At 44.6% G+C, this 13,296-nt stretch overlaps 1 protein-coding gene across 2 annotated transcripts; it reads right to left on the reverse strand.

Annotated features, from left to right (window-relative positions):
* Nucleotides 1–1,746: 1,746 nt before the first annotated feature.
* Nucleotides 1,747–12,294, reverse strand: wasf3b (WASP family member 3b). Of its 2 annotated transcripts, none has more exons than XM_079291690.1 (9): nucleotides 12,225–12,294; nucleotides 7,613–7,769; nucleotides 5,833–5,967; nucleotides 5,544–5,697; nucleotides 4,776–4,893; nucleotides 4,321–4,502; nucleotides 3,957–4,235; nucleotides 3,435–3,739; nucleotides 1,747–2,534 (listed from the first exon to the last, which is right to left on the reverse strand). In XM_079291690.1, exons 2-9 carry the CDS (start codon nucleotides 7,743–7,745, stop codon nucleotides 2,377–2,379), a joined length of 1,464 nt encoding a protein of 487 aa, XP_079147816.1. In that variant the 5' UTR covers nucleotides 7,746–7,769; nucleotides 12,225–12,294; the 3' UTR covers nucleotides 1,747–2,376. The 2 variants fall into 2 exon arrangements, with proteins under 2 accessions (XP_079147816.1, XP_079147815.1); XM_079291689.1 differs by having other exon boundaries at nucleotides 3,429–3,739.
* Between the last annotated feature and the right edge of the window lie 1,002 nt (nucleotides 12,295–13,296).

The raw sequence follows: 13,296 nt of genomic DNA on the forward strand, positions 1-13,296 counted from the left end.
GGAAGTGGCCTCGTTACATATTCGTAGAGCTTGTTTCCAGAGAGGTAGGCCTCAGACGTGGAAGCTCCAGCACTTCAAGCCAAAGTGAAAGGGCCTCACTGGGATCCAAGTCCTGCTGTGTGTGTTTTCAGTCTCCTCTTTATCCCTAATATTCTACTTTAAATCAATCGAGTCTGATTGATGCAGGCGTCCGCTAAGTGACCTCTGAATGATTCTATGAGCTAAATATGGGCACTTCCAAATAAAAAGAAGTCGTGCTTCTTCTTTCCTTCCTTGCTACCTCCCCTCTAAGCGAGCCTGGGGGCATTTGAGGAGCTCCCAATCTTCATCTTTCTGGCCTCAGATCAGGTGCAAAGCGATTAAAAAGGGGGGGGGGGGGGTAACAGTATTTCTGAGCTTTGGAACGGGAACTTGTACACAGTGTCAGACTGAATCCTGTTGTTATTAATGAGCACCGACGGGTCGGGCTGGCACATCACAAACCATCACAAACTCTTGTTGCTTTACCTTTTGAGAAAAGTCTATTTTGTTATATTCATTGAAGTTCTATTTTTTTCCACTTTAGTCTGGCCTCAATTCTTTCACATTCTGGTGTTGTGTGATAAAACGGCGATGTAAAGCCTTTTTTCAGAATGTAGTAATAATCAAATTGTTTTGTCTTCCTCTTGACTCATTTGTTTCTGTAAATACGGCATGCTGAAGAGGGGGGGGGGACTTAAAACCACCTTGGGTTGCGCCATTTTCTTCTGCTGGGCATCAATATGCACCGGTTGACAAAGGCTGGTTATCGGATAATTGATTGGTTACACGGGGGTGTTTGACGGGAAACAAATGGTACACAACATTCTCTGGTTGGTGAATGTTCTTCTCTTGTGCAGTGTTGTTGAGATTTTCATGATTGAGCAGGTGTGAACAAGGGCTTAGTATCCAACTCACACCTGTTCATCTGTTGAATTGTTTCACAGTGTAATGAAACACAACGTCGTGTGCAAAGCAGCTGGGTTTTTGAGAAAGTGACGGGCTGGTAGTTCAGTGGTCGTTTCTTTTTCATGGTTAAACATGTAGAGCTAAACATTAAAACACTCAAGGGCCTGTGAATGTGTGTGTGTGTGTGTGTGTGTGTGTGTTTTGGGGGTTGGAGACCCCACAGTAACAGCATCTTGTGTAGACGTATGCGTATAGTTTTCAATGTGAAATGCACTTTCTTTTTTGGATGAAGATGGCACAACAAATTAAGTATCTGCAAAATGAAACACATAAACGATAATCAACATGCACTAACTGAACTGAGATATTGTAAAAAACAACAACATTTGTGTGACCGCGGTTTTTCCAAAGGTGTTAGTTGTACTTTTTATTGCTTTGGTTAGTTCACTCGATTGTTAATTTTGTATTAAAAAAACCAAACATGTGCTGTGCATAAAACTCTGCTGCCTCGACTGATTTGTTCATCCTCGCCCTGGCTCGGTGCCCCCCCCCCCCTCCCTGTTTTCACACTCTTCTGTTTCCCTGGCAACTCCCTTCTAAGCTATACTGTTACCATGGAGACTGAAGTCTTAGAGGCAGGTATGTGTTGTCTCTATGACGACAGTGGACCAGTAAAGAGAGACATGACAAACCAGCCGCGATCCTCGATTCATCGTTTTATTTTTCTCTGGGTCAAAGGTTACAGAGCTCACACTAGCATGACCCCTCCCCCCCCCACCCACCCACCCCTCCCCCGTACAGCAGTGATCGATGGCTCAATCAATTCTCCCGTTTATCATCAATAAGACTTATTACACATATCCTCAGAGGCATGAGCCCATCATCAACGACTCCTTCACGTCCAGTTATTGACATGTAAAAAAAAAAAAAACATGCCTCACGATCTACAGCATACGCAAGTGTTTCAGTAAAAACATTTTAAAAAAGACGAGTACGTTGGTTAGCTTAAGAGGGAAAAGTTTCTAATTCTTCTAACACTCTCAAGCTTCGACTATACATGTAATAAGCACCTTCACATGGTGTCTATAGTGTTATAACAGGTAGAGCAACATCCACTGGGGTGTATCCACAATGCTTTGAGTTATATATATATATATATATGTCAAGCTACATGTTAATGTTTCAACAAGTGGTAAGTATTACAGTATGTTACGAGTGTCTTTACAGTGTTTATGCATCTTGAATACACCCCCACATTTCCAGTTTTGGACCATTCAGCTTATATCAACCTACAGCATGTGATTGTGTGTAGGCATGTGTGTGTGTGTGTGACAACCCGTGAGTGTGGTAGAGTGGGCATTCTTTCAAGTGAGTGTGAGATCGGCTGATTGTGCGTGTGTGTGTGTCTTCAGTAGTTATCCGATTTGTTTTTGTGTGTGTGTGTGTATGTTAATCCGACCAATCGTTCTCTTCCAACTCCGAGTCGTCCTCAGAGTCGGAGTACTCCACCGCGATGCGTCGTGAGAGGATGGTGGCCACGTCGTTTCCAACCGGCTCCCTCTTAGCCTGCTGCTCCTGCTGCTCCTGCACCTTCTTCAACTGGATGCCTGCAGGGAAATACGGGGTGTGTTTGTCACTGACACGGTGGCTCTTGAAATGCAGTGTATGGATAAACAATGAGGGTCTGGGGAGCTTCATTTTGGAGTCTAAAAAGAACACTATCAGGGTTCCCAATCTTTTCTCCAGATTATTTTCCAGGACATTTCCAGTGGGGATCTAGCTGGTATGACATGTAGTGATGATGAGGTCTGTGACTTGAAAAGCTGCTCCATCACCTCCTTCTTCTCATATAAAGATTTTGGTCTTTAAATGTTCCCTTGAGCCACTTAATTATAGTGCTCTAGATCGAGGCCATTTCCTGTCATATCAAGGCAAGGCCTAATAAAATGTAGGTCACAAACATTTGCTTCAGCTTTTCTTACTCTCTTTTTTTTTCCAATGTTAGTGTATTTACAATGAATTTACAATTATATTGGTTGAGATTTGACAAAAATGAAATCTCAAGCAATAAACCTATATACCTTTGACTACAAATTTTATTTTTTATCTTTTAACAAGTATTCACCCCCTTAAGTTAGATCCCTTTATAAACTCTTTATTTTCTTCATTTTGCTGTGTTCGGGACGTTTCTGGGCCTCCACCTCTATAAAAACGGAGCGACCAGGTTCCAGATGGTAAGCACGCATTAAAGGGGAAGCTATGAAAATGGCGAACACATCATTCTGCATTTAAAGGCTCTCTTTCTGTTGCTCAGGGTTAAAACAGCCACATTATTCCCCTTCAATTAAATGTTGTAAAACAATAAAATGTGATTTTTTTCAAAGGGGTACTGCATATGTTAGTGCTATTATTATTAAAGGTGGTTTTAAACAAAAACTGTTCTAAAGAAGAAACATGTGACACATCTTTATGGGAACACATAGACACACTACAGCTCGTACCCATACGTATGGCAGCCAGCAGATCACTGCGGGCATCGTTGAGCGCTGAGGCCTCAGCAGGTGCAGAGGAAGACATCTTGCGGTTTGTGTGGGAAGCACCGGCTGGGAGGGGAAGAGGTGGAGGACCAGGCGGAGGCGGAGCCGCCTGGGCTCCACATAAAGGCGGCGGAGGCAGAGCGAAGCCACCGGCGCCGACCATTTGCCCGAGAGGCATTGGTCCTCCGGGAGGGGAGGCAAATGCAGTTTGGGCAGAAGGGATGAGAGGGGCTGGGGGGGGAGGAGGAGGACCAGTGTTGGCATAGCCATCCATGCTGCAAGAGAGAGAAAATGAAAGAGAATTAGGAGCGGTTAATACAAATGATAATGATACTTTGTCATCAGGGTTTGAGAGTGAAGCAGAGGGACACTGACCCACTAGGTGGCAGCATTTGCTGAAAATTCATACTTGTGTGCACAAAAGACACACCTCAACCTGTCAAATGCCTGAAATGCAACTTTAAGAGCCTGTTAGAAAAGTGTCTTGTTTACCTGTAGTCCATTGGTGGAAGGGACATAGAGCCACCGTTCATGGCCTCAGTGGGTGGAGGAGGCAGCGGGACGTGGTGGTGGTGAGAGCGCCCCAGTGTCCCGCCCTGATAGGCCATCATGGTCCTGCCTCTCATGTCGTGTTCGCCTCCTCCGCGGGGGGCGTGGCCTGCTGCAGCCATCTGGGCGGCCAGGGCGCTGGGCGGTGGGCCGGAGTAGGTGTGGGCGTGGCCAGCGTGGTTCATCATGTTGGGGTAGTGGTGCTGATCAGGACCGTGACCCCTGATAGAGGATGAGAAGATGGACGGTGAAATAGGAAGGTGGAAATAACACTGTTTATTAATTACGCAGATATATAACGCCCTACCTGTTCTCTGGGGACATCGAGCCTTCGGAGGAAGCCCCTCTGTCGCGGTGTATGGTGTGTCGGTGGTCCGGCCTCAGCTCTTTATCCAGAGCCATCATGTTCCACTCCTGCCGACGGTTCCTCGCCTTTCGGACCTTCTTCACCTCCCTTTGTAACGTTCCATCCACACACCGCTTCTGCTCCTGAGAGACAGAGAGAGGAGGAGAGCATTTAGGCTATTCAGTTTTGTTAAAGCTATCAATTTGTGGTCCTTCATTTTGTGTTCTTCTATGGACAATAATATAATTAGTTCCAGTAAGAAGTCATATTTTGTGTGGTGATTACGGTATTAAAATGTAAGAAACAAACTTGAACTACATTGGACAGAACGGCACCAGTTTGAGGTGGCAGGTAGAGTAAACTCCTTGTAATGGTGTATAAAAACCACAGCATGATCGGTGAGCTCCTAATTGTACCTTCTGCTTCCTCTTCTCTTTCCTTTTATCCTCTGTGTCCTGCAGCATGGTTTCCTTCCACAGGTTGAAGAAGTAGGAGGGGTCGGTATAGAACTTCAGCGCTTCCTTGTGGTCATCCCTTCAGAAGCAGACACCCGAGAATTATGCAGGCGCACAAATGTCTTTGTACCAAAACACGTATGGATACATCGTCTCAGTCTATGCAGAATGGCAAGATAGACGAGGGGTTTTTTGTCTCGTGTATGCTACGAATATTGCAAAAGTGGAAGAGGCTGAGAACAGATGAAGAGGGAGAGAAGTGTGCTATGCAGTCACAGTTAGGAGTTTGATTCCCACCGGAGCCGGCCATGCTAAATATGTAATGCACCCAAAGCACACTGGACAGAAGGAGCAGGAGGAAATAGTCCCAAATCTGCTGTTTCACTGTGAATGTAGGTCAGAAACAAGGAGCCAAGTTTATTGTGTCTTTCACATTGTGAAAGGGCATTGTGTCCAAACATATGCTGCTGGTTTCATACTGTTAAAATTAAGAAAAATGAATATGTTTAGCATCTTTAAAGCTCAACTATTGGTGGAAATACTGTAAAAATAAAATGTGAGTCAAGAAATACTAGAATTTTGAGTACAGTCATGTTTCTTTTTGAGGGGGGGGGGGGGCAGCAGCAAAATAAGCTCTTGATTGAAAGTCACGTAAAGAAATGAGACAGATTTAAGAGATGCGGCTGTGATCCTGCTGAAAGAGCATAAGCGAGCATCATCAGCACCAACCTGTAAGACGAGAGGATGTTGAGTGGCGGAGGCTTATCGCTCAGTTTGTAGATCTCCTTGACAGGATTGGGCACACTGCTCGTGGACACCACCTGCTGGTCCTGAGTGGTGGAGCTCTTGAAGGCTTTCCTCATGTTTATGTCTTGTAGGGAAACTGAGAACATCAAATAAAAGAGGTCAGAATAGGTAGAAAAGGCAGGAAAAAAAAAGAGAACACTTTGGACGATGAGTGATGACTTCCTGTCCTTCCCCCCCCCCCCCCCCTCAGACCTCTAAACCTCTGACCCACCTTCTTCCACAGTGGAGTCCAGCTGTGTGACTTTAACGGCCAGCCGGTCAATGCGGTCCTGGAGAGAGTTGGCGCGCAGATAGAAGGTGTTGGCCTCGCTAAACAGCTCGCCGAATATATCCTCCGCATGTTTACCTGGAAAAAGAAACGGCAGAAGGACAAAGAAACGGGAAATTTGAGAAGAACGAAGGAGGCTCGTGATCGTTATCCGGAGCTGAGCAAATCCCCACAGAGGCTGAAGTTTAATCGATACGACGGTAACGTGACACAACGTGAGGCTAGAAAAAGGCCTTTGCAGGAAATGGCATCTCATACATCTCCATATAGCAACATTAATCATCAGTTGTTTGTTGAAGTTATTCATCGCTGCTCTGTTATTGCTAGAGATTCATCACCTCAGGGTTGTCAGTTCAAAGCCCTAAACAGTCTGCTTGGTCCTGTACATGTGCTCGAGTCCGGTCCCGGTCCCGGTCCTGGTCCCGGCGTTATGTTGCGAGGCTAACATCTTCAGAGTGGAATCACAGCACTGTGATTGACATTTGACTTGATCGGAAACTTTGTGTTGCTTTGGTTCGAATCCCAATTCACGCTTGTGTTCTTAACTCTGTGTTCTGGGGAATAACCCTGAACAGTGTGGATGACCCTGCTCTGGAATGGGGTTTTTAAAAAGGGCCAAGGGCGGAAGTGAACCACATTATAGGCTGTCAGTGTGAAACGACGGTTAGTCCGGGGTTTATGGAACTATAAACTTTTAGCACTGGGGGTCTTAGCCCAGAGCTAATGAGCGTAAAAGCCTTTCTTCTAAAGAAATTGCTACGCCGGGCAGTACTGACATGGTTAGGTATGCGTCCTCTGGATGTCAACAGTTTAAAACCCAGCCAGAGCGTTTCACACACTAAAGGCTTTTTCTGACCCTCCTGCTGACAGGATGGGCCGCAGGAAAAACATTTAGAGGAAGGAAGAATCACAGATCCGGCACGCTGAGCCGGGTCAACTCTGACCTCTCCGTGTGCACACAGACATGCACAGTGTATGTGGTCTTCAAACATGTATATATAGCTCCCACAGCTGCTGCTGAAAGGCCCACTCCCACTGCGGGAACTCGACACAATAAGGGACGGACAGAGAATGGACATGACTGGGCCGAAATGTACAGGGTCAACAGCACAAAAGGGACTGGATTTAAAAAGTATGCTGTTTAAATGCACAATGAACACATTTGTAAAATAGGTGAATGTTAAAATACAACACACACTGTTGATGGATTGTTAAACAAGGACAGGGAGATGGATAGATAAACAAATCTTTCTAGTGCATTTACAGTGAGCACAACAATCAATATGCCACAGGCCTGCACACGACTACTGTTGACATACACCCCTCCAGTCATAACAGGCTGACACACACACACACACACACACACACACACACACACACACACACACACACACACACACACACACAGCTGTTCCGATAAGTTCCCTTTTGCAGAGCTATCTACAAGGATTACATTTCAACCCTCCGCGCTCCAGCGCGAGGCCGCACTAAGTCTGCTGCTAGCCCAGTGACCCCCCCCCGGGCACTGTAACCATGACAACTCCCAAATCAATCACAGCTTCGGGATTACCGACGAAACCATGTGATCAACCTTAGTGAGGTCACGGCCTGAAGTTGTAATCTCTTTTTTAATGTCACTTTTAGCAGATATTCTCTTCCTGCAAAGGCTACTTTGTGTGTGTTTGTCCGTGTGAGTGTGTGTGTGAGAGTGTCTGTGTCATACTCAGGCTGCTGAGCTGACGGATGATGGCGGAGAGCGTGTTGTTCATCACACACTCCAGCTCGCTGACGATGCCCTCGGGCAGCTCCCCCCGGCAGAGGTGCCGGGGCTCGATGTTCCTCTTGACCAGCGGCATGGCGAGGCTTCACACCGACACGAACTGCGAGGAGACAAGCACACACACTCTTTTAAAACAAGCACACACACTCTTTTAAAACAAGCACACACACTCTTTTAAAACAAGCACACACACTCTTTTAAAACAAGCACACACACTATTTTAAAACAAGCACACACACTATTTTAAAACAAGCACACACACTCTTTTAAAACAAGCACACTCACTCTTTTAAAACAAGCACACACACTCTTTTAAAACAAGCACACACACTCTTTTAAAACAAGCACACACACACTTTTAAAACAAGCACACACACTCTTTTAGACGCCAGCACCCTGATTTAGAGAGGATGAAACGGAGGAACCGGTATGCAGATGCTGTCCAACTGCATCTGGTCTGATGCTCATGAGCGAGCCATCCCCCCCCCCCCCCCCCCCCCCACACACACACACACCACATCTGCCATAGAAACAAAGAGGTATAACATCTATGCTATATATAACAGGGGTGGTGATTATCAAAACACATTGAGAGACTTTAAATTTAGACTGCAACTAATTAAATTTCCTGATTATTTTCTCAATTAACTTATTAAAATGGCTGTAAATCAAAATTTCCAATTGGATGTATTGAAATTGACAGTTTAATCTGACTAAAACTCAAATATATTCTATTTTCTATTCTATTTTAGAGGTTTTTATTGTCATTTTTTGCTGTTGAAAAATACGTAAACAATTATAGTTATTAAAATAGTCTGTTTGGCGGCTTGATCAACACATCAAGTTCCCACACTCACAGTTTTGATGAAATATTGTATATAAGTACCAATAATCACATTGAACAACACAGTTAAATTATCCTTCCAACATACTGAGTACAAATGTTTGATTTTTCGATATCACCCAGCTCTAGTTCACACTGAAGTGTATGAACCATGAATTAAAATGCAATAACCGTATAAATGAACGCATCTTTTGTGGCTGTAGCTTGTTTTTTTTGTGTTGTTGTGGCCTGGGACGGCATTTTATTGTGAAGTGTATGACCAACAGTGTCCCAAAGCCAGAAGACTTTGGCGTCCAGCAGAGAGATTAAAGCATTAGCGATAGGAAGATACAGCATGCCAGCTAATCCCGGGCCGGCTTGTCAGTGGCCCAGCTGGGATCCTGACACAAACAGAGATTCACGGATATGGTGAGGCAAACACCAAAAAGACAGGAAAGTCGAATGGGAATTTACATAAATGAATGCATCGTTGCATAACAAGAATAATGACCAAAAACTGGAAGCATTTGCCATTTCCCCCCCCCCCCAGAAAACTCACGCACACACATTTGCTCTTTCATAGCAACTTCAGTCTCTTAATGAAACCCTCATCGGTTCTTCAGTCAAACTCTCTGTAGTTCAAAGGACTACAAACAAAATACACAACGCCGGAGATGTCCCAGGGTGCATCAGAGCAGCCATCTTATGTGAGCTTCTTCCTGCATCCTGTTTTTGACCTGCGGCTCCTGCTTCCTGTGTCCTCCCTGTGTCACATCTCTCCTTCCTGTCCAGAACAATACAGCGATGGCTCGAGAAGCAACCGAGAGAGGACGGACACGGCGGCGGATGGAAACCGGCTGCTCGCGCAATATTTAGACTCACTGATCAAATGATTCTCTCATAACTACAGTTCCAGACTTTTTCCTGTGCTGCTACGCCAAGAAGAAAAAAAAAAAAAAAGAAGCAGGTTGGAGAAACACAGGAGCCCTGGCAGTGTGACAGAAGGCTAGTAATAGCTGACAGGTACGAGAAATACAACTCGCCTTCTAAATGGCTTAAAATGTTCATATTTTAATCTGTGCGAATCCTTATCTCGTAAGACACCAAATACAAAAGGTGCGGTTACATCATCAACACAACAAATCACCGACAAAGCAAGCAGCAGTGCTGTGCCGTCGGTGTCTCAGCAGGAAACGACTGTAATTACAGATCGTGTCGCTTCAGCTGTCCAGGACAGAGAAGAGGTTCCCACCAGCCGAGTCCTCATCTGGCCCCCGGTTTTCTCAGCCAGCGACCCCCCCCTGCACACCCCAACAGCCTCACGCCAATAACAGAAAAGAAAGGGTAAAATCACACCATCATGTGCTGCCACAAAGGACACTGAATACAGTTAATAAGGTCTGGGTTTGGAGCAGAAAGAGCCCCTCGGATTCAGCCGTCTGTGTAAACATTATGGCAACACTGTGCTTCTTGTGAGGATAGGAGGGAGGTGATGCAAATGAGAAGATTGCATGTTTTTGCTTTTACTGTCTGGCTGGCCTGACAATCACATCAATGAAGCGAAATAATGAGCGATTGGGGGGCGAGCGGGAGGAGGGAGGAGGGAGGAAGGGAGGAAGGGAAGAAGGGAAGAAGGGAGGAAAGGACGGGCCTCGTCTGCTTGTGAGAAAATGAGGGGAAAGTATAGAGACGTGTGACGGGAACGAGACAGTGAATGAATCTGTGTGTGAGACAGAGAGAAAAAGGTTGTGTGTAGCATTAAGACGTGGAAGTCTGTGTTTCTGTTAATGAGTGTGTGTGTGTGTGTGTGTGAGGGAAAAAGGGTGTATTGGGTGGGGGGAGGGGTATGAACAGGGACCTCGGGGAAGCCACTGAAAGGTTCCCGGGACAATAGAGCTCCGTTCACACGGCAACAGCACTAGCTCTCCCATGCATCCTCTTCCTCCTCCTCCTCTTCAACCTTCTTTAAGGCCCCCTATACTCCTGCAATGAAAGCTCAGCAAGCAAGCGCTCCTCCACTCATTTTGGGAGAAATACATGAGCAAGAAGAAAAAGAGAGTGAAGCCTAAACATAAGTCAGAGGAATATAACAGATCACTTTCATACTGAGTGTTTTCTCACCCTTTCTTTTTGTCGTGTGTTTTGATGCTGAATTCATTACGACCCAACATGCACCACTTAGGCATTAAGGCATTCAGACACAAACACACAAGGCAGCCTTTAAAATGTCCCATTAGCAGCATGTTAACAGTCCCATCGGCAGCCTTCGATCCTCAGTAAGGTGACATTCAGGGTAAAACACGCTTCACCCATGTGACTCCTGTAAGATGCCCACATCCGGACACCAACACGCAGAGATAGAAGAGGCATTTACTACAGATGTGAGAAGTCCATTAAGATCCCAAAGGGAAGTCATTACCAATTCATGAGCCAGGTCCAGCTTCTTGTGTTGCAGGCTGTTTTGCTTGCTCTGAGGTTATACATAATGCAGCTTGGATTACGTCAGGTCACACTGCCCCAAATACGACGTAAATAAAAACTCTGCGGTGTGACACTGCGCCTACGTTTTCCACGTCCCAATACTACTCAGGGGCATCCATGGTGAAGCATTCAGGCACTGAATCGTCGCGGGAGCTCTGCCATAACTTTAACCTTCTATTGTGCAGCCAAAAAGACAGAATATATCTGTGTGCTGGGCAATAATGTATTTTATTGACTTTTAGTAAAATTGTAACATGACAATATAATCATCCTGTCATTATACGAATATATCAGAGCATTGGAGCAACCTGTAAAGAGAAGCTAACACAATGTGTTAGGGAGGATTAAGTTCAATAGACATGACCCCAAGTTAATCCTAATGGTGATACAAGGGGCTAAATAGCTGATTAATTTAGTAAATTAGAAAATTAATTGATTGTAAATCAAGTGTTAAAAACACAATGTGTTTTTCAGCTTGACAGTTTCTCCTATTCACAAAAAAAAGAATATTTTAAGTTGTTTTACCTGCTTTTAGTTCCAATTAAGTAAGAAATACTTGCATTTCTCATTGAGTAGCCAGTATTTGTTTTGTGTTCATTTTACCTTTGTATATATTAGATTATTTAATAATTAATGAATCTGAAATGTGGTCGGTTTATTTATTGACAGTGAATAGTTCCAGCTAGATATTGGTGATATATTTGCTATGAATATTAGGTATGATGTATTATAACACTACTATCTCTAACGAAGTTGCTCATCACTTATATTTAATTAATCAACACTTTGTTGTGATTTCAGGTTGACTGATTCTACATTTTACCACGTGAATGGCATGCTTGAGTGAGTACAATCTACTATTTTGATGTCTGATGTCTTTAAATTCCCAATTCATCCACACACACACACACGCGCGCGCGCGCGATCAATCACTGTTCCGCACCGTCGCTTCCCGTTACTGATGGACTGACCCACATCTGTTCTCCCACCTCGGTTCCCGGGAATTTCTCCCGGTTTTAATCTTACATGTTCTCCGTGCTTAAGGCTTATGTTTCGTGCACGGAGAGTCCGTTTGTTATCATTAACTGCGGCTCCACGACCACTGACCACTTGGTTAGCTCGCTAGTGTCCAGTGGTCGACTTATTAGTTTGGACAAATGAGCCCACCGTCCACAAAAATAGCCACACACATCTCACCCTTTATGTAAAAGCTGTCATTAGTGGTTGTAAAAAGAACCATAAAACCCTCACCAGCACTTGAAATAGTAGAATAAATCGGCCCGTCCGCATGTCCCGTTAGATACTCCTCTTAGCGCTCACATCCTGTGTCCCCTCAGCCGAGTCTGGCCACTCCAATCCTTTGAGGACGGGGACACGCCCACATATCACATACACCAATCAAATGAAAGAGTAGGGTATTTAACACGTGATGGACGTTCAGATGGACCAATGGTAGCTCTCGAAGGAGAAGGATGACAGGAAGACTCCCAAGCTCATAAACGGTGTTGCGCGTGGAGGAGGCGGGGCTACAGTTGGGCGTAGCTGAAGAGCAAAACGGGATTTTTTTTTTTTTCAACTGGGTCCCATTCCTTGTCAAAATTATTCGGACTTTAAATTCATCTTGAGGCCTGTGGGGATTTTGTAGACATGCAAACCTATTTATATAGCGAGTATGCGCAGACAGTTGTGGACTAGAGGGGGTTAGAAACATGCAGCAGGCAGTGATGCTGAGAATGAGCTCGGGTATTATTGTGTAATAGCTGGGCCAGAATCCTGCAAGAAGAGGTTCAATAAGAGGACTTGCTATGCTTCGATATGTCCTTTACCCCTCCCAGGTGTGTCTGTAGACAAAAACAGTCTGAGGGAGACGACAGTCATCAAAGCAGAGTGAGCAGAGAATAAACTGTAGACTGTAGACCGGGTTTAGTCCACTGGAAAGGGAGTTTCATGATTGAAAATGCACTTCTATTCCTGGACAAGGGGAAAAGCCACAGCCTGCATTCGTTATACAGCTGTCAGTTTAACATATATTATTGATTTTCCCATGAATACCAAAGCACACATGTACACGGTGTGACGATGAAATAAAGTAGGGAGGTTTAGACTGACATACTTGGACTTTACGTATGACTTTGGTACCAAGGAATTGATTCTGTGCATGTGACAGAAATACTGTAGAATTCATAAATATCAGTGCTGAAACTATTAATCGAACAAAATAAATGAACAATTTTGATAATGTATCATAATATGAATACTATCTGGTTACAGGTTATCAGGTTTTCTGCTTATTATAATTTTATAGACAAAATGGTAACTGATT

This window comes from Melanostigma gelatinosum, assembly GCF_949748355.1.
Source record: "Melanostigma gelatinosum genome assembly, chromosome: 20".
NCBI lineage: Eukaryota > Metazoa > Chordata > Actinopteri > Perciformes > Zoarcidae > Melanostigma > Melanostigma gelatinosum.